The 22,068-nt window shown below is 31.9% G+C and overlaps 1 protein-coding gene across 18 annotated transcripts in view; it reads left to right on the plus strand.

Annotated features, from left to right (window-relative positions):
• Positions 1-14,726, plus strand: part of LOC127730099 (uncharacterized) — a 99,698-nt gene extending 84,972 nt beyond the window's left edge. For 4 of the 18 annotated variants that reach the window (XM_052238158.1, XM_052238157.1, XM_052238156.1 and 1 more), the window contains exons 5-8: positions 10,324-10,437; positions 10,888-10,977; positions 12,922-13,000; positions 13,861-14,726. In XM_052238158.1, coding sequence (XP_052094118.1) covers positions 10,324-10,437; positions 10,888-10,977; positions 12,922-13,000; positions 13,861-14,554 — 977 coding nt within the window. In that variant the 3' untranslated portion in view covers positions 14,555-14,726. Of the gene's footprint in view, positions 1-5,072; positions 5,217-5,877; positions 6,043-7,187; positions 7,248-9,297; positions 9,502-10,323; positions 10,438-10,887; positions 10,978-12,921; positions 13,001-13,860 lie in introns of those variants that run through there. The other 14 variants (XM_052238162.1, XM_052238164.1, XM_052238166.1 and 11 more) reach the window with 6 other exon arrangements.
• Positions 14,727-22,068: the final 7,342 nt, after the last annotated feature.

Raw genomic sequence — 22,068 nt, forward strand, 5'->3', positions numbered from 1 at the left:
AGATCGGGTTCGCGTTTTTTTCTCATATGACTCCTTTTTTTTCAGAAAAAATAAATAAATTAAAAGACAATTGCTCAACCTCAAAATGAATAAAGCCATGAAAAGCTTAAGGTTGGTGTGAAATATTGTTTTATTTAATTCCGGTAGGTGAAATCATGCTTCCACAATAAATATCTTCATTTGAGATAGAAGCTAGTAAAACTTAAAGAAATATATGCTATCTGTTTTAAACATCAACAATAAAAACATTAAAAATTAGCAATAGGAAATTAAAGGAAAAGTCGTACACTTAGTGACAAATTAAAATCTTTTAGAAATCTTGATACCAAGGTCTTTAAATGAGGACATAAAATACTAGGAACCTCAACGTTAACCGGAAGTAGCAAAGTTTACCCTTATTTCATAGGTAAGTGCCGAGGTAGAAACCGTATATTTTGGAATCAGTGTGTCTTAATTTATAAACTCATCATAGAAACCAGGATTAAAATTTTGTACGCCGGACGCGCGTTTCGTCTACAAAATTTTGTACGCCGGACGCGCGTTTCGTCTACAAAAGACTCATCAGTGACCTTCGAATCAAAAAGGTTAAAATGGCCAAATGATGTAAGAAGCTGAAGAGCATTGGGCAGTAACATATCATATGAAATTACAAGTGACATAATGCAAATTAAACTCCTTATTTCAAACAAAAGTTCGCAGATACCATTTTACGTCCAAAGTGATTTTAATTAAACAGGTAGAGTCTAATTATCTCCATTCACTCAAGAAAAAGTACGTTATATATCTGTTTTGGGGATAAGTGTAAAATGAGCATCTTCCGGCACCAAAATCTACTTTTTCAACTTTTTTCGTAACCAATTTTAATTATTAGAGTTAGTTGTCTCAGCAAAATTGGTTGAAATGTCAAATGTTTTCCTTCCATGAATAGTTATAATATTTTGTGAATAAAATATACCAAATTGGCAAGTAAAAAACACAATTGCAAACAAACGTCAACTTAAGCTTCTCCGTTACACAGCTATTGTATTAATATGGGATAGGTGATATCTTATGCGCTCCCGAAGGATACTTCTAGGTAATCAGAAGTCCAAATTTGCGGGAAATCTTATGCTTCTCAGAAACAAATTTGCCCGAAATCTGCCTTTCGCTCATAGTATTGCGCCTTCGGGAGCATGTAAAGGTGCATAGTAGAATAAAGAAATTCAAATTAATGTATGAACGTTTTGGTAACGTAGATGTCGATGGGAAAAATAATTGATTATTTATTTACTAAGTAAGTTTTTTTATACTCACCCCCCCCCCCCCCCCCCCCCCCCACTTCATTTATGTAAGTGTGTATTGTGTAAAGACCTCATAAACAGTTTGAAAAAAATACCCCCTATGCAATGCAAAACATAAGTATTGACATGATGCAGGACTATGGTTCATAAATTTATAGCAATACCTATTTAGTTATGTTTTAATTCATTAATAACAAAATCAATATTAGTACCAATAAAGACAATATTCAAAGATCTTTATACAACGTAAAATCTATATTGTTTTAGAATAATATAATGAAAACTTGGTCATATAGTTTAAATGAATCGTATACAAATTTATAGCCTCTATAAACAACTTTACCGTGAAAACTATGACGAGATATCCCGTTCGTAATGTTTTACGGAGACAGCCAAACTTCCAAACCAAATCTTTGCTTATGTTCGTAAAACAGAATGTAACGACTAATGATATTGTTCAATAATTTATATGGTGGGAAACATCGATAACTTCTGTCTATCGTGTATTTGTTTGATATTAAAAGCCAAAATAATTTAAGGAGTCAAATATGAAGTTAACTAATAAAAAAAAGTATATAAAAAGCAAACAAGCCACTGGTTTACTAACAAAAAAAAAACAGATATTTTTTTTATCAACACAAGCTTGTTCCAGCAAGAGTGAGAACAATAATATGTGTCGCCTGCCGCAACTTATGAGTCTACGGAATCCAGTTAGTAAACTAAAAAATGAGATCGAGGTGAACTATCATGATCAGACTGACATGAAGCAATAGTGGAACCTGTATTCTTTAATATCATTTTCATTGTTCAAGAAGTATGCTAACAAAAACAAGTATCAAAATCGGTCAACTATGAAAATGATCAAATGGTTTCTATCAGACTGGTCAACATAGAACATAAGACCCCTAAATACCAAAAATCTTTTATTCAAGTCATATATTTCTGACATAAATTGGTTTCATTAAGACAACTGAATCTGAATATTACATTACGCAAAGTTCAACCTTGAAAATGAAGTAAAGATCAAATGACATATCAGACTGGCATGCATTAGTCATCATGCTTCTATGTTCCAAATATTACAACTAGGACAAGAAGTTTTATCTATATAAAATTACTAAATGCTAAAATTGAACTGGAATAGTAAACGCCGTCATCGGAAAAGCAAAATCTCATTCGCGACAAGTCAATACAATACAATAATATTTTTTTTCGATTAAAACAAGCTCTTTCAATTGAAGCAGGCTTTTTTTCAATTAAACAGGCTATATACAAAAAAAAACAAGCTATTTGCAAGGCATCTAACTCCGAATAAAATACAGATTCTGAGTCTGACGAGCTGAGCGTGACACAGGATCTGTATCTAAAGAAAATAGCAAGGCTTCTCAAGTAACACAAAACATTCATATTTTAGAAAGCAATACATGCATATCTTAATTAACAGGAAACAAGCTCTATCCAAAATGTGAATGAGGGGACAATATAAAAATTTAACAGAAGATACTCAAGTTAAAATGTAGGTCATGGTGATCCAAATGCTACGGAAAACTGTTGAAATCTCTAGCAGAAATGTAGTGCTTTAACGTAGTAAATCCAAATAATTATAGCAAAACGTCATCAACCCGTTTCAGAGAATAGGAAAACAACAGAAAATCGATATAAAGTTCAAATAGCTTATGATCAAGCGTAATTTTCTTCAAATTGTCTACCTTTGAACATAACTTGTTATCAGCATCTATTTTTTATATACAGTTATCCAGCTGCAAGAGTCTGAATGTCATCTGTAGCCACAATTTTTGTTTCACACGAGGTCGACCCCAAAGATGATTGCTATAATTTAACAAAATAACATTGTTTTTACAAATGAAACGGGAATACCATCACATCTTTTAAGAGACCATTTATTGTAAATATGAAACAAATATAACTACATGTATTTATGTAATTTTGAAGTAATCGTAAACATATAATACCAATATTACGGAACATACATGTACCATTTTATGCTATCATGCCATCAGCTCATATGTTGATCAATCTGCCGCCAAAAATATCCACATGTCCTATAGTGGGCCGTTTAGTCATGACTAAGGTTGGACATGTGGTAACTACTATGACGATTGATGATAAAATTTGCTTTAATTGTTGCAATTTGTTTTTAAATTTTGCCTTTTATCTTGAAAAGTATAATAGACAGAGAGAAAATTTATTAGCAAATATTATCTACAAATAAGTCAACATGGCGGAAATCGACAGACGACTCCTTATTGGAGTTATTGCCCTTCAATGATGATTTTTGCCATTTTTTTAGTGTAACTGTTTGCCTAATATTATAAAAATTGTAATAGATAGATAGAAACTTAATAGAAAAATGATCAGCTGGACAAGATCTATCAATAAGTCAAATGACCGATATCGTCAGTTGACTCCTAATTGGAGTTATTGCTCTTTAATACCGATTTTAAACAATTTTTAGTATTTTTGTCTTTTTTTTTTAAATAAACTGACAACTCCATGCAAACAAAAAACGAAAGACAAACAACAGTATATACAAAACACAACATATATAAATAAAGACTGAACAACCACAGGCACTTGTCTCTGAAAAAAAATCCTAGAGACAAGTGCCTGTGGGAACAATACAAACTCCAACAAAAATTGGTGGTGATCTCAACATAGAGAGACACTTTACATAGCATAAATTGTCAGCAAGACATGATCTTCAAATAAATAAAATTTTGCGGAAATCATTAGTTGATTATGTATAGGAATGATTGCCCTTAAATGACGATTTTATACACTTTTTTATGGGGGTTAAAACTAAAAAATAAAGAAAGAAATTGTTAACAGAAAAAATTCTCAGCAATACAAGATGAACAAAAAACGAAATTTTTATCATGAATTCTATTCTAGTCCACATTGGTGGAGAGTGTCCACTGTTCAAGATTCATATAGATTTAGGTGAGCGACACAGGCTATTAGAATTTCTAGTTTATACTTATGTTTCATAGAACAAAGATGACGCCAGTGACTATACGTGTTGATTGGACTAAAAATCGAAAACAGGAAGTCAATTAAGTCTGTTTAAAAATCAATAAACAATTTATCGGCCGTAGTAAGGAAAACAAAATATTCAGAGAACTTCAACACAACAAATGTACGGTATGGGTCTGTCGTTGTTTTCCTTCACTGTAAATAGTTTGGCGCAGAGATATATATTATTTAGTTTATACAAGTAATTATATGCATTGACATTTTTTACACAAGGATCTTTTGTTTTAATTACAGTAAATAAAATATTGATAAATCATGCAAAGACATAAAATAATACTTTCCCATACATCGTGTGCGTATTTATGTGACGATTTATTTTGGCCATGTGGTGTATTTAGTTTCCTTTGAGAGTTGATGAATAAATGGTTATGAGGAGGGGAATAGCAAGTTTAAAACATTTCACATATAAAACAATTAAAAAAAAAGATCAAAGGTCCAATTAAGGTAACCTATTGAAAACCAGAAGCAGATAGAAATCCAACAACCACTTCATGCATTGCACCACAGTCTACTGGTTAAATATAATAAGTGTTTCAGTCTATGATTCAGATTTTTGTGTGTAACTTTCTGTTTGTGTTACTTTTGTTGTCTCTATTCATTTTGATAATTTGACCGAGAACATGAGGAAACACTCCTACATGTATATTATTAAACATGAGTCATAGCAATGTGTCCGTATTACTCGGTGAATGTTTCAATCCATTTTCATTTGATTTCAATTGGTTTTTTTGTAAACGATGTTTCCTTCCCTATTACAGTCTCCATCCAGGAAACAATTATGCACAAAATGGCCATGTTTTCTTCATATTTAATATAGCAACATGTCGGCATTGATTCTGGTTTTTTGTTTAATTTTGTTCTACACCTTTATTTCTTTATCAGGTATGTAACACTTGATTGTCTTATATATCTGTTTATAATAGATATTTTGGAACTTGTAAATCTTAATGTGATAATTTTAAACATTCACAAATTCTCTCAAATTTAAACGTGTTGCAAAAGAATTTTATGCATTAGAACAGCGCTATTTGAAAGTTATTAATTAAAGTTGGTAAACATGTACAACAAAATATATCCCGTTTGTCGTAGTATTCATCTCATTTTTTCTTCCATAACTGAGTTCTTACAAAATTAGCATAACGAATGCCATATTTGGAACCTCTTTCCCTTAAACTATCCGAATTACATATCCTGGAGTTACTCAGTTATATATTCCTTTTTAATAAATGTTACATGATTATGTTTGTGTCTTTCTGTCACTTTCTTGCCATGGTGATTACTATACTGCAATTTACGTTTCCTATAACACCCTGGAACATTCTTTTCTTATCTTTGAATTTGTTATATTAAATATTTGTTTTAAGGTTCGAATAATCATGCTGTCTAAAACACAATAAGACATATAAAGCCCTAGGAGATTCAATGGGCCAAATCCTAGATAATAGAGTTTTATCTTGTACATCTCCAACACAAAAAAGTGTCCAGTTTATTTTTCTAATTCATTTTTAAATACTACATACCTTTTCATCTCTGTTTGTTCAAGACGGTAAAGTAGAACAGTGGTATGATGCCGTCAATTTATGTAAACAACAAGGACAAATATTACTTCCGGAAATAACTAGCAACGAATCTAGATTTGGATACAGACAGAATACAACAATGTGGACATCTAGTTATATTTTGTCTGTGGACTATGTTAAACACACAGGTATGCATAAATTTAAGAATGCATTATACATGTACAAGAAAATTAGAATTCATTTTTTTTTTAATTTTGAATTATATACTCATTTTATATTTCATTATTTAAGCACATACATGTAAAAGATTGTTGTGAAAAAGAAGAAAATTGTTTTGAATATTTTTCAGACCTTATCTTTGGAGTTTATTATCTCATTTTTTGTTATTTACCTTTATTTGTCTCTTGTTAATCGATTTACAAGATTTGAACATCGGCAAACTACTGTCGGCTTAATTTATCATAATATCGTTTAAAAAATAATACTGTCATTGACTGTAACCATTTGGTCTTACAATACAAGAGAACAATAAACTTGTTCAACCCAATCACATGTTGTATCTGTAGCAAGTCTTTAATTAAATATTTTTTCTCCCTTCAAAAATGTTTTTTCTTGAATTTATTAAATCCTTCCCAAATAAACATCAGGCCGTTAGTTTTATCGTTTGAATTGTTTTACATTTGTCATTTCGGGGCCTTTAATAGCTGACTATGTGGTATGGGTTTAACTCATTGTTGAAGGCCGTACGGTGAACTATGAAAGTTGTTAATTTCTGTGTCATTTGGTCTCTTGTGGAGAGTTGTCTCATTGACAATCATACCACATCTTCTTATTTTTACATTAAAAAGGATTGACCATTTAGTTTTCAGAAGACAAAATGATTGAACGTATAAATTGAGGTTAATGAAAAGCTCGGGTGTCCTGGAAAACAAAAATTGGAGATTTTTATTTTGTCATCGGTAAAGATTTTATGAAATGACTGAAAACTGAAAACGTCAAATAAGCATAAGTGTGTCTTCCAAGAAAAATCTAGTTTTAATTTCCCCGTCTTAAAACTAAAATGGACACAAACGTGGTACTTCGATACGGACTAATGACAGAAAACTTGATTTTCCGCATTTAGTTGCGGAAAAAATCTACAGAATATAGAAATTAAAAAAACGTTTAGGAAAATAGGTTTCGTGGTAAGTTGTTATCTTTAATTGTTCAAGAATCAATAGAAAACTAATTTTTATATGTTGTTATTATCATGCTCTAATGCAAAATAAAAACATTTTAAACTAGTTGATTCACAAACTGATCATTTTAAAAGTTTATCATTTAATGTTTTTAGCGCTGTACGTTGAGCAAATACCAGTAACAGAAGTTCATCGGGGACTTTGTTATGATAAAAGTAAGTGATGATCTAATAATTGTATTGCGTGTATATTTCATAAGAATCCGCTGAAAGCAATCGCGAAGCATTCCAACATCAAATTGAATAAATTCAACATTCATGACAGCACGTGCTTGCAATGACAACGTTACAATAATGCAAGGAAAACAAACGAAAAATTTGCTATAACTCGTAGCTTCATGTTTGTAGCTTAAAAATGTAATTATAAAAATGGAATGCTTCATTTTTTAATGTTAAAGGGTTGTAAAAGCCTTAATCGTGTGCACATTTTTAAGCGCTACATACAAAATGTGATTCGGTCCCAATAACATTACAAAAAGAAGCATTCAATTTTTATAATTACATTTTAAGCTACTTTAAAAACATATTTATCTTATTGGAAAAGTTCTTTCGTTATGTTGTTAATACTAAAATGTATACAAGTATGTGAAATATCAAAATTTATACCGTAAACAAACATTTAAGTCTAACGATGTCATCACCTAAAGAACTTCCAAGACGTTACATTTCCATTCTTAGCCGATTTATCCTTTTTCTGATCTGTTTGTTATTTTTATTCAATCAACGTGTGAGCCAGTTCTTCATTGGTCAAAATTTTGTTATGACTTCAAATTTTCTTGCTTTCCTCTGAATTTCATATCGTGGTGTCATGAAAAAAAGGCGCCCATGCCTGATGACGTTACATAAAAAGAACATTTCTTTTTGTAGATTACTGGTAAAGAAGGTTCAAGTTTGACTGCATATTCTTTAAATCTTTAGAGAAACAGATACTACCATCAAATATTGTGCAATACGATATTTCTTCAATCTCGACAGTTAAATTTCAAATAACTGAAACGCTCGGCGAGCCTTGCGTTTTAACTTTAAAAATTTTAACTGTCTAGAGTTGAAAAATATCGTATCACACTCGATGCATTGGTAGAATCTATATTCATATTTATATAATTTTTTTAACCATGTCCTCTATCCGTTGATTATTGTCTCATAATCAACATGTAGGGTGACTTACTCTCGCTTCTTCATTGGAAAATGTTAAATCATGTGTCAAATTTTCCTATTGTCATTTTCTTTGCGGCGCCATGGAATTTTCGTGACCATAGTTAATGACGTCTAACAAGAGCACTATTTGTCAGATCATTGAAAAGGAAATCATAAGGGAATAAGATAACATCACTGAAGCTCGTGCAATACAACATTTTTCCACTTTTAACAGATACATTTTAAATATTGAAAACGCTTGGGAAATACTGGATATTTCTTGGCACTGATATCCCGATTGTGTATTTCAGTGACTGACTTTCTTTCTCGCACCATAACCTATTTCTCAAGTACGGCGACAACACAACTGCCTTTTTAGTCTGTTGATCTGAATGTCGTAATATTTTACAGTTTCAACTTTCAAGAATATTGTGCACAAAAAAAATTACAATGTTTGCTTACGTTTTAACTACACTGTGTTTACTTATTTGTCTTTGCTCTATACGCATTTCTCGTATTTACATTTCTTAGAAACTCTCTTAGCATAGGGTTGGGTTTGGTAAAGATGTTAAATATTGTTAGAGCTATAAGATTAAGAGAGGCCCGAAGTGAATAGCTAATACTAAACAGGTTAACAAAGCAAGCCACATCCATTGTCTTAGCGGAATTAGTATTAAGTCGAATATATAACGAATTACATCTAATATAAACTCGGCTCGACAATGTACTGGTTTTCTGTTAAAATCATTGAGTGTATAATGAATCACCTCTAATCTAAATCCTGCTCGACAATGTACTCGTACTCTTAGAAACGTATGGTCCGTTTGTCTTTTGAAGAAGAAACAATGGCAATATATATGAGTGACAATATTTATAAAGTTTAAATCTGAATTTATTGGTAATTGTTCACTGACACAGCATTACAAAAACTTAACATGAAATATATTTGGACATGTTTTCTTCGTTAACGGCCTTTGTCGTTTATACACATCGACAGATCAAAACCCATGAAAGCATTATCTTAATATACATAAAGTATGTCTTACCATTATGATATGAATGTTTACAGAGAATTCGGATAAACTAATTGTCTTGAACGTTCCTCTAAACTATTCCTATCAAGACTTCAAATGCAAGTGGGATTACATTGGGTCAGGAAATCATCCCGATTCTTTACTAAATATTACAAAACTAAGCGTTGTAAGAGAAGTGGTTGATGTCATGGACTTTGGACAGAAGTATTGGCTTAGTGACATAAGCGAAAGCGTGTATAGTAAGTATATTTTGTTTGAGTTTCATATGTTATGGGACGTTAAAAGAAAAGATTTTACCTCAGGATATATGTATTTGCTTATAAAACGTGGACATAATACATATAACTATTTTGTTTTTGTCAAAAAGGCATAGGATGAAGATTTCCAGTATTTCAATATTAAAATATATACATGTGTGTATTGTGATTTGCCATGTGTAATACCACTGACGGTACCTACTTTACTGCACCAGCTGCGCATTTCGAAAATAAATGTCTCTTCAGTGAAGCACCAGGCAAAACTGTTCTAGAATCCAAAACTTACCTATTACATAATTTAAAGAGCTTAATAGATACTAGTAATCGAAAAGACCAAAAAGTAAAGCCTAACACGGACAAGGAATCGAAGATTTGGGATATGCATTCCTTAATTTAAAATGCTTTTCTAAGATTAAAACGGTAAATTTAAATAAAAACCATCAGTATTGTCAAACCAGTACAGAAGTACTGAGCGTCTTGGCTGGTTATACACTCGGTTAACGCTTCCTTAATCCTAGATAATACACGATTAAAATCAAATTGTATGAAATATATACATCAATCAAACAATATTTTTGAAGTTTTTTTTCCTGAGTCCCTTCTAGGAAGAATTTTTTTACTTGAGCTCTGTTAGAAACAAGCTAGAAGGGTTTACGTGTTCTTTATTTTGGAAGCATGTTCTGAAACATAGAAGTCATGTGCATCCTCTCTGGGCATGTATTCAGGGTTTTTGAATTAACGCTCCCAATATTGTTTTTTTTTCAAACAAATATCGTTGTCTTATTTTTGTTTTGATTTTTTTAGGTTTAGTACAGCAATGTGAAGTGTTTATTCACGTAGCAAATTCTACATTGAGTGGGAAGTTTTATACTAAAATGCGTTATTGTGATGATATGAATACTTATAAATGCATTGATGGTAAGTTTAAAATCTTGATATTTTTTTTTTGGAAGACATTTATTTAGAATTTGACGATATACACTTGTATGTTAATAGTATTCTATATTTCATTTATGTCATGCTTAAGTATGTTGTTGGGTTGTTGTCGCTTGATATTTATCTCACATCTCATTTTACTCGTTCATAAACAATGATACCTAAAATTGACTGCCATTTGTTACGTGCTTAATTAATGTATCTGAGTATTGCATCTATCATGTCAATAATGAAACAGTTTATTACCCCGGAGACTTGATTCACTCCATGTTTGTTCGGTGTTCGTCTGTTTGTCTGAAGTTATATGTCTGTGTGTTGATTACAAAAGTGACGGTTAAAGTTATTAAACTGCACTTCTTCATGAAAGTCAATGACAAAAACCTCAATTATACCTTCATGTATTACATATAAAAGCATGATGAATTTTCATAGGAAAGAAATACAGAACAGCTGTCTCACTGGTAAAATATCTACACCACAGCTATTGGAATGATCATGGAAGGAAGAGGATGAATTACTCTGGTAAGTTTAAGAGATATATGTCAGGATGAAAAAATTATATTGTTCGAAAAATTCGAAGCCTGGAAATTTAGCTCCAACATGGGGTTTTGATAAATATGATTATCGAACATTATCCGTTACATAACCTAAAATGCAATGATTTTGATGCTATTACTTGAGCTAAATTTCATGACTTTTATTACTCACACATCCTCCATACTTAATTTATTCACTAGTAGCAAGATTATTTAATTGAAGCTTAGAGTATGCTATTGGACGTCTCTGTTGGAATTCGAGCGAAATCTCTTTTATACAAAAAAAAAAGAAAATGTATTCAAACATACAGGCAATTTCTCGTTTGCTTTGCTACAAAGAGTCGGTAAGTAGACTACGTTGTTGCCACGTGTATCATTACTGTCATTATAATGTAACACTTTTTGTTTTAAAGTTTAACAATTGATATAAAAGAAGAATATGTGGTATTACCTACGAATTCTAGCTTGCCGTATAAACTATTCTTTATGTGTAATAAAGGAAGAACATCTATGGTTCTACCACTTCTACATATAAGCTCTTTAGTGTAAAACCTTAAGATTCGAGCTACAACATACCGTTGTTTAAGTTCATTTGAAAGGGTGTTTTCTACCACGTTCGCAAAATTTTTGTTCCGAAAAAAAAAACATATCTTTACTTAGGAATGAAATTTGTGAGAGAAATAAAAGAACTGTATTTCGTCATTAAAAGAGAGGCGAAGGATACCAAAGGGACATTCAAACTCATAAGTCAAAAATAAACTGACAACGTCATGGCTAAAAAATAAAAGGACAAACAGACAAACAACAGTACACAAAACAACATAGAAAACTAAAGACTGAGCAACACGAACCCCACTAAAAACTGGGGGTGATCTCAGGTGCTCGGAACATTATTGGTGACTATTTTCTGCATGTTCCTCCTACCATATGACTACGGTCCGGCGTTTGTTTGGTTGGTTTTTTTTTTGTTCCGTGACTTTGTCTGGTGTGAAGAATGAAGGTGGCTTAAAAAAATTTCAACAATTAACTTACACTTATCTAACGGTGTAGTACAATGCCGTGATTTATTATATACATAGTATTAAATACAAGTAAATTGCATGTGTAACACTATCAAAGGCAATCGTGCTGTATCAACCATCCGTGATGATATCGATATTGTCACGGTTGCAAAACCTTTATGAAACCCCTAATCTTGGCATTGGTATCAGTCATGGTTCCAAGGGCTTTATTTAACCGTAATCTATATTACCTCATGCCACGTGAAAGCCGTCTACTTGAAGTATATTATCAAGTGGATATGATATCGCTTTTTTCAATATCACACAGCGTATCAACCCTCAACTAATATAATCTCTCGAGTAGAGCTCTTGTGATTACATTGGTGTCTCGATTTGATATGTGTGTGACATTGAAAAAGCCATATGTTGTTTGCTATATATATTATGTCAATTATTTGAATCAATTATATATATATATATATATAAGTAAAATAAACCTGACAACTTTTCGTGTTTTCCCAAATATTGGAAGTGGCTGAAAATTTTTCCTATTTTTTATGTTTTCCTAATGTTTTCTCAGTGAAACTTTCGAAAAATAAGCATTTTATTTTATTTAATTAAATGGCTGGGGTCCCTTTTTAAGATATTTGAAACATCGTACATGATTTGGATCAAATATAAAATAGAAAGTGTACAATGGGGTTATTTGACAATGATTGTGTGAAAGTGTCTCAGTTCAAAAATCAAAATGGTACCCTTTTCATTTTTGGACAAGCACTATTTGGATTTTTTTAGAAAAAAAATTGAGTTTCTTCTGTTTGGTAGTTTATATATGATTCGTTAAACCCAAATTTCTATAATGTACCTTAATATGTAATTCCACATTTACTAATAAAATTGCTTAATATATAAGTGTTTTCTATTTGAAGGAGGACTTGTATGGCAATTTTCAATTATTGGTACGTTAGGAGGAGTCATTTTGATTGGGTTAACTGTTACCTGCTTGATGTAAGATATTTTTTAGATAACACAATTTTATATTAATAAGTATTGTAATTTTCATTGTTTTTAAATACATGTAATATCAGTATTACAAACCTAATCTTGAACTCTATCCTATTTTTTTGGAAATTTTTAGAAATTTACCTGTGACGTCACTTTTGTGCGTCGATCTATTCGGCTGAAATACAACGCGTTGTTCGGCTGTGCTGTTTTTATGTGCTGATCTAGGTTGTTTTACGTATTCGTTTTTATTCTGTTGTTAGTCACCACTTCGGTGTTAACATGTATATCAATTATATGGTCATTTTTATATCTTATAAATTTACTGTTTGCAAAAATATGAATTATTCTAAATACTAGATATTTTCTTACCCCAGGCAGATACCTAGCCGTATTTGGCACAATTTTTTGAAATTTTGGGTCATCAACTCATGAGTCCTTAATCACACTGAACCTTAATGAATCAAAAACAGTCAATTAAACGCCCCTCAGCAAATTTGTTGACTTCTGGAACGAAGATATCCAGGTAGTCGTATTTCTATACTGTAACTACGTTTGAGGGTAACGACAAATTTTACTTGATAATTTTCTTTTCCTTATGTTACAATTGAAGCATCTTTATGTTGATCTGTCTTCAAATGCAATAAAGGTAAAACACAAAATTCGGACCAAGTTGATTGATATAAAATTAGAAAGAATGCTAGTAAAAAATAAATATCAAAACTGTGTAGATCGTTACACATTGTTATTATTTATCGAGGAATACAGTGCCAGTGAAAGTGTTTTCAGCGATTTACTTCATTCATTTTGGAAGCAATATGACGCAATTAAATTAGACCCCTTATTTTATTCAATTTTTTTTCTAGTATAAAGCGATCAATCGGTAACTTGAAGCGTGAAGTTCAAAGACTGAAGCAACAAAGATTTGAACATCCAATGTATGGTACTGACCAGATTCAAATGATACAGAGCAGTGTACCAGAACCGCAAACGCCAATATCACCCACAGGTTCATCTTTGTATGAAAATTTTCTGAATTCAGGTACATCAGGAGAATCAAATGTAACTGTTAGTTACTTGACATCGACACAGGTTCAGCGCACAGTGGAAGTCACAGAAACACACAATGCAACATCCCAAGATTACAGCGACGGTTTCAGTCCACATTTTCTTCCTCCATTAAAAATCCCCCAACACCGTCCTATAATTAGACATACTTCACTTGTAAATAGCACGGACGGGCAAGTAAAAATGCTTCATTGCAGACAAACGTCGACTGAACCGGCATCTTCCAGAATGTTTCCATTACAACACTGCCTACGTGGAATGCCGATCGAATGGTTTAAAACCGACGATGATGTTTACATCCATGGATCTACCAACTCAACAAACAAACCAAGCCCTAGACCATGCACTACAAACATTGAATCAAGAGTTTCAAGTAAAAGTGAACAAGCAAGCGCCTTATATTTGAACACGGGGCACTCGGCTGATTTGGAAAATCCAGATATTGAAATCGATGGGGAAGATTATGAAAACATTTGGGAAAAAAATATTTAAGATTGTATTTACTTGCGTAAATATAATTCGTACGAATTCAGTCTTTAATTATATTCATACGTTAGAATATACGCCAAAAAACTCATAGATTTATTATAAGATAATCACTGTTTGATCTGTACATAGAATTTTGTATATTTTGACTGTATATATTATACGTGTATTATATTAGTATATGTTTTCTGTTTTCTCATTAGCCAAAGGCATAGGGAATGTTCTTTTGTAAAACATTATCATTTCTCAAATATTCTCCAAATCATTAGAACATCAAGGGAAAACAGACCTTCACTTTTGACATTTTAAATATAAAAGATACAAAGAGCGTACCTGGAATCAAAATATTAGAAGCTTCAAAAAGTTGACTTTTAAATTAGATAAATTAGGCTATTCTTTTTGGCCTCTTTTGGTTGTATAGCTCCTAGCGTTTCTAAGTATTAATACTTTCATGGCTTTCAAAAATGAAGTAAAATCCAGAAAAGCGCTTCGGACGCAAAGTGTTATTTTCATATATTATCGCAGGGTAGATACCGCTGCTGGTGAGCTGTTAATCCCCGGGGATATCATCAGCTCAGTAGTCAGTGCTTCGGCATTGACTTGATTTTATAAGAACTATTTAAAAATCCCCGTTTAAAATTGAGAAGCTTATAAGAAACTAAAGTTCTAAGTCCTTCAGACAAAACTGACCTTTAAAGAGTTTGGCTATTCTTTTTATGTCCCTTTTAATTTGGTTATGTTGCTCCTAACGTTTCTACGTGTTTATACATATCTGGCTTTCAATTGTTTGTGTTGGAGCGTTCAAGATAAGTAAAATCAAGAAAAGTGCTTCGGACGCAGGACATTTGTAAAGTGTTATTTTTATTCAAAAATGTTGCACCATCAACGCCTCTACAAAAGAAACTCGCACAAGAAACAATGAAGAATGTCATAATGGTCAAGACATATGGTAAAGACACATTTCTCTGATAATTTGTGTTCCTCGTAAAGGGGAATGGAAATGGTACATGTATATAATTACGAATTGAATGAAACAGATGGTAACTTTTTTTCAAAGGGAGTTAATAGATCTTTAAATATGATAGAGGAATTCTGGGTTCTCCGTTTCTCATGATTTGAACGATTTATCAAATATCATATGTTTCCAAGTACGCCTACATGGTAGGGAAACAAATGTCATAGGTACTACATAATATTATATGAAACGAAACTACAATTAATCAGCTCCAAAATTTAGTCTTCGTCAATGGTGTTCGTAACCAAATAAAACTGTACAAATGGTAACTGAAGGTTGCAACTTCCTTGAGCAAAATTAGACTTACAGTTTTAACGTTAATTCGATATCTAAAACTTTTACAAATGTATAAGCGTTTTGCTTCCTATAAAAATAAGGAGATTTGGTATGATTGCCAATGAGACATCTATCCATCAAAGTTCAATTAAAGTGGATGTTAGCAATAACAGGAAACCGTACAACCTTCATCAATGAGAAAAACCCATACCGTATAGTCAGCTATAAAAGGCCCCGACATGAAAAATATGAAACAGTTCAATTAATAAAAACTAACGCCCTACTTTATAACAAAACAATTTACGAAAAATAAATATGACAGACATGAACCAACGACAATCACTGAACTACAGGCTCCTGACTTAGGACAAGTACATAAAGAATGTGGCGGGGTTAAACATGTTTGAATGCACACAGACCGGACGTGACAGGGTATTTATACATCCCTAACAACAAAAAATACCGAAAGTATGGATCTGAGAGGACTCACAGTAACTGACAGCTCGTTCAAAGCCAATAACAATTGATAAAAAAAATCATGTATCTAAGACTTAAAAATCAATCAGTACACATTCAACATCCAACGGATTTAGTGCAAAGACGTCCTTAACAGTCAGAGAATACATGACCTTGTGCAATGCCAAAATATAGGTATCGACAGATTGTAGTACCATAAATGTGCATATGTGTATGCAATAATACTTAGTATTGTTTTAATTTACTGATAACAAAATTAATATTTAAATTAATAAAAACAATATTCAAAGATTTAATTACAGTGTTAGATTGGTAAACTTTTAGAATCAGTTTATTTAAAGGATTGATAAGTTTACCCGGATCCTAATTAAATTTCCAGGCTCGGTAAACAACATCACTGTAAAAATTAGGATGTGCTATTCCGTTTGAACAGCCAAACTTCCAAACCAAATCTTTGTATCTATTGAAGAATTTAGTAAAGGTTTTAAGTAATTTGTGGTAACGATATCCCTGACTTAATAATTTACCAGGAATACATAGATAACGCTCATTGAAATCCAGTCACTACAGACACGGGCATAGCGAACGAGTTGGGATATAGAAACACTGTAAGACGGTTCCAAAGAAACATCACCGTCCAAAAAAGAAAAATTAACAATAAGGAAAGAAACTCGTCCCTTTTGTCGTAAATTTTTGTGCAGAGTTTCCCGTGTGAAAATGAAAAAAAAAAATTGAAACAACACATTATAAAGGACAAGGTACGATAAGGCCCGTTTTTGGCCCCCCTATTTTCTCATTTTTAACATTTTTCTTTTGGAAAGCTACTTATCACGTTAAAATATTCCCTTAGGTTTGAAGTTTGTTTGGATGAACTTCAAAACCATTATTTTCAGAAAATGGGTGAGATTAGGGGGTTAAAAGGGCATCAAAAATGCTAAAAGACGGAAAAATTACGATTTTTGGCCATTGTTTCTTAAAATTTAATAGCGTGCGCCTACGTGTCCCCGAGAAAATTATAGCGATTTAGACAGCAAAAACAGTTCTCATGACATTGGAATAAAAAAAATTCCTGGGTCACGTTGGCGCAGGCACTTAAAAACTAAAAATTCGTCGTAAAAACACCTGCAAAGTGAATAATAATTACAATATTTGAATAATAACAGAAAGTTAACCCCCTCACCTCACCTAGTTGCTAAAATTAGTGGTTTTGAAGTTCATCCAAACAAACTTCAAACCTCAGGGAATATTTTAACATAATATGTAGCTTTCCAAAACAGAATTTGAAAAATGAGAAAATAGGGGGGCCAAAAACAGGCCTTATCGTACCTTGTCCTTTCACGCGTCCGAAGCGCTTTTCTGAACTTACTTTCATCAGGAACACTCAAAGCCGAATATTTGAAAGCCAAGGATGTACCAGAACCGAAATATCTAAATCTAGGAAAGGTCAGTTATTGCTTTTAATATTTGATTTTAAGGTAAGTTCCTTGGGGAAATTTCGGCAGTATATTTAGGGAATTCCTGATTATTCAACGAAAAAATATCATCAAGATAACGGTAAGTGTGGTTGAATTTATCAACTAAATGAAATTGAGACGAGTTTTTACTAATTTTGGCCATAAACTTTGATTCATAACAATACAGGAACAAGTCTGCTATTAAAGGGGCACAATTGGTGCCCATAGGAATACCTACAACTTGTCCATAAACTTTATTGCCGAAACGTACATAAATGTTGTCCAGGAGAAAATTTAGAGCTTTAATCATCTCATCACACATCCAGTAAGTATATTTGCCTTTCTCATTAGAGAAAAAATCTTTATATGAGTTGCAGCAAATAAATTTACAATCAGATTTTTCAAACGACAATTTAATTAAATAGGAAAACTTTTGTTTGGTAATTATTGTGTTGAAGTGTCAACCGAATCACAAGGACCATCTAAAGTACGTAATTTATCTAAAACATTCAACAAGCATGTTCATAGAAATCGGCACCAGTCATGTACGTTTATATTAAATTCTAAAGTACTTTGTGCAAGTTAAATATAATCAATATTAAAGATTCAAAACATTCGTCTCAGACTATTACACATTAACATTTCATCTATAAAAACATGTTTAATTAAAATTTGCGTTTGAATATAGTAATGAGCTATTTTTCCCGTATTCTGCGGTGGAATGCAACATTTTTTTTTCTATACGATATCTGACATAACTTTTGATATTCTGCAAACCGAGTAAAAGAAGGGGGAATCTGGTCACATCTTTGTCTTAGTCATATCTAGAAAATATGTCTTTCGAAAAATAAAGCGTTCATTGCAAATCTTTTGCATTTTTTTTTATTTGAAAACTAATTGACATAGCATTAACCATTAGCCTTTTTCGTAAACCGTAGGTTGAGCTATAGATGTCTTTCGTCTTTTTTTGTGTTGTTTGGATGCTGTCACAAAAACTTGTACCCAATACATCTCTTTTCATCATACCATGTATATATACAAGTTTAATAAATTGTTACAATGTCCTAGAACGTGTAGCATTGAAGATTTATTGTTGTTTGCTTAACGTCCAGTGGAAAATATAAATAATTAGTAAACATGAAAAGTAAAAGCTATCAATAAGGATCATTGTCGAATAATCAACACCGTGAGAAGTTCTACACAAAGTGTCTGGTTTTTTATAATAAAATATAAATTTTCTTTTTCTTGTTGCTGTTCGGAAATGCCTGCACCGTCAGGAATATGACAGTTGTTTTCCATTCCGTTCCGTTGGTTGTTTGATTTTGTCAGTTTTTAATGGACTTCTCCTTTTTGAATTTAACTTGAAGTTCGTTATTTTTGTTAATACTTTTTTGATATTTATGATGTCTAACCCAACTCAGTTTTTAGGTGGATCGTTTCGGGCGTAAACCACGTGAATGACAAGATTAACGCTATGGGTGGTCTTTTACCACATAGAAGTAGTAAGCAGTTTTCGCATAAAAGTAAGCAGTGAGGTATGGGCTCTTGCATCTTGTTGATAGCCTAACTATGACTTTGAGATAAAGAACAGCAATAAAAGCGGCTTTACAAATGTTTTGTTTTATTTTTTAAATGCATTTAGAGATTTGTTGTCGTGACTAAATATACCTTATTCTTTCTTTTCCATAATAGTATTCTATATATAAATGTTAGATAAGCGTATAATTCTATTCAAAGCAGTTACTTTCTTGTATCAGCTTTTTAACGTTTGTAAATATATTTTTCATTAGATTTTCAACTATTTAGCTTCGAGCATCAATTAAGAGATATTAGCTGTCGAAATGTGCTTATGATGCAGTAAAATTGGTACCGAAATGATCTTTCCTTCGAAAATATCCAGACAATGATATGTGCTGCTAGGCTCTAGTTTAATATATTTTCAAGACCACATTATCAGTAAATCAAAATGGAACTTTGGACCTTTTATGGAATTTTAGGCTGATTTTTTGTTATAAAAGAGGGGCGAAAGATACCAGAGGGACATTCAAACTCATTTATTGAAAATAAACTGACAACGCCATGGCTAAAAAGACAAACAGACAAACAATAGTACACAAAACACAACATAGAAAACTAAAGACTAGGCAACACGAACCCCACCAAAAACTGGGATATAATCTATAACATTCCGTTATTACTAAGTATTTTCTAGAATCTATTCGATTTCGAGCATGACATATGGAAAAAACGTGTGTTGATTGTTGATCTACAAATGTCTTTTGGTTTTTTTTTATTTGTTATATATGGCTAATTTTATTTGACGTATACTATAAATCTCCTTTTATTCATACATCGAATTAGCCTTAACTAGAATTATAAAATAAATGGATTCGCTTTTTGGTTTGAATGATATATTAACTTGCAGTCAGGTATATTTTACTACAATAATTTCTGTATTATTACAATGTTCTCATAGTATCTTATAAGAGGGGCCTGATTTGGGGGGGGGTCTCATCACGAATCACGAGTTGATTTTTTTGTCAATCACGATTCACAAAAAATAAATTTCCATGATCACGGATCACGAAAATATAAAAAAAAATAAATCTGTAGAAAAACGGATCACGATAGCGAAAATGCGCCGATCACGAAGAACGAAAATAACTTTACATAAACGAGATTCATGTATCAAAAGTGTACACGACTAATCAACCCAAACACTCCTAATGGACTTATTGAAAGTTAACAAAACGTTCTAACTGGTAGTATTAGGATAAGGGATTCGCCTTTCAGTTGTCGAATTTCCTTATCAGCTTAAGGTGTATAATAAAGCCTATTCACTTTTCCGAGTAATTGGCCTTTTAAATGATCCTTATTTATTAATTTCAGAATCCTATGGATCGCAAAGCTATGTATATCTTTCTCACAAACATATTGACTCATTTTAGTTATCAGTGTTCTTTGTTGAAAAAAATCCCATTGACACAACAATACCAATTGCTATAATTAATCGAAGTTATCTTAAGACTTCAAGGGCATTGTTTAGCCCAGGAAAAAAGCGACTTATAAACTTTCACAAATGCTTAAGACAAATTTTTAATCAAACACATAATATGATGCCTTTATGTGTAATTGATCTGGCATCTGCATCTTGCCTGTTATAAGATTTAAGACTAACTTGTAGTGAAAACAGTCGGAATAGCACGAATTTAAAACGCATTGTTACTAGAATCTCCTTTTATATACATGCATAATCCGTCGAACCATTCGACCTTGTTAGTCATATCTAGCAGCACCAGTTATAGTACTATATGGACATCAGTGAAAATTCTGAGATCTATGACCGAGATAAAAATGTATCCGGTGTGATTAATAAAGGCTTATATAGCTAGAAGCGTCAGTTATGATACTAATGCCTCGTTCACACGTACATTTAATTCGAATTGAATTCGAATCGAATGCGAATCGAATTCGCTAATCGCGTTCACACACTCTTCTTTTTTAATTCGAATTGATTCGAATTGGTTAAATCGCATTATCCAATTCGCATTAGAAATGCGTTTTTGTTAATTGAGTACGAATTAAAAGTTAACGTCGTTCGGACAGTAAAGCGAATTTGACGCGCATTACAATTCGAATTAGAATTTACGTTTGGACGTAAAACGTTTCGAATGCGAATTAATCTAATTCGAATTAGTTAATGCGAATCGAATTCGAATTACGTGTGAACGCAGCATTAATGTTGAAACGTGATATCTATGACCGAGTTTGAATGTCTCTATAGTTTAACAAAAGTTAATATAACCGGACCATTTTCGGTCATATGTTTTCAAATGATATTCATCTACGCTATAAGTAGGTGCTGTTAGTATGTTACTGACGTCCATGTGAGTTCTATAAATCTTCAAAATTAATTTATTGAAAATCAATGTTTTATATGTGTTAGCTGATTTTATTACCTATCTTTTTCTTACTGTAAAAAGAACTCTGTCATGTTTTTTTTTCTAAAAAGAGCGTCATATTATAATATAAGTTGCTCTATTTTCTCACTGTAAACTTTCCATACAAAATATGTATTTTGTGCAAGCCTCAAAGAGCTGAGGTACTGAGTAATAATTTGAGAAAAGAAGCAGAATAATTGTAATATAAATATAAGTAATTCCAAACTGCACATTTCCATGTTCAGTTCTTTTTTGTATTTCTTCAAACTACCTAATATGATTTATTTATTCAATATCTGTAAAGTGCATTATATATTACCATAGTTTTATTTATTTATTTAAAAAAAAAATGATGTT

Source organism: Mytilus californianus, unplaced genomic scaffold, assembly GCF_021869535.1.
Source record: "Mytilus californianus isolate M0D057914Y unplaced genomic scaffold, xbMytCali1.0.p SCAF_2, whole genome shotgun sequence".
In the NCBI taxonomy this organism is placed as follows: Eukaryota; Metazoa; Mollusca; class Bivalvia; order Mytilida; family Mytilidae; genus Mytilus; species Mytilus californianus.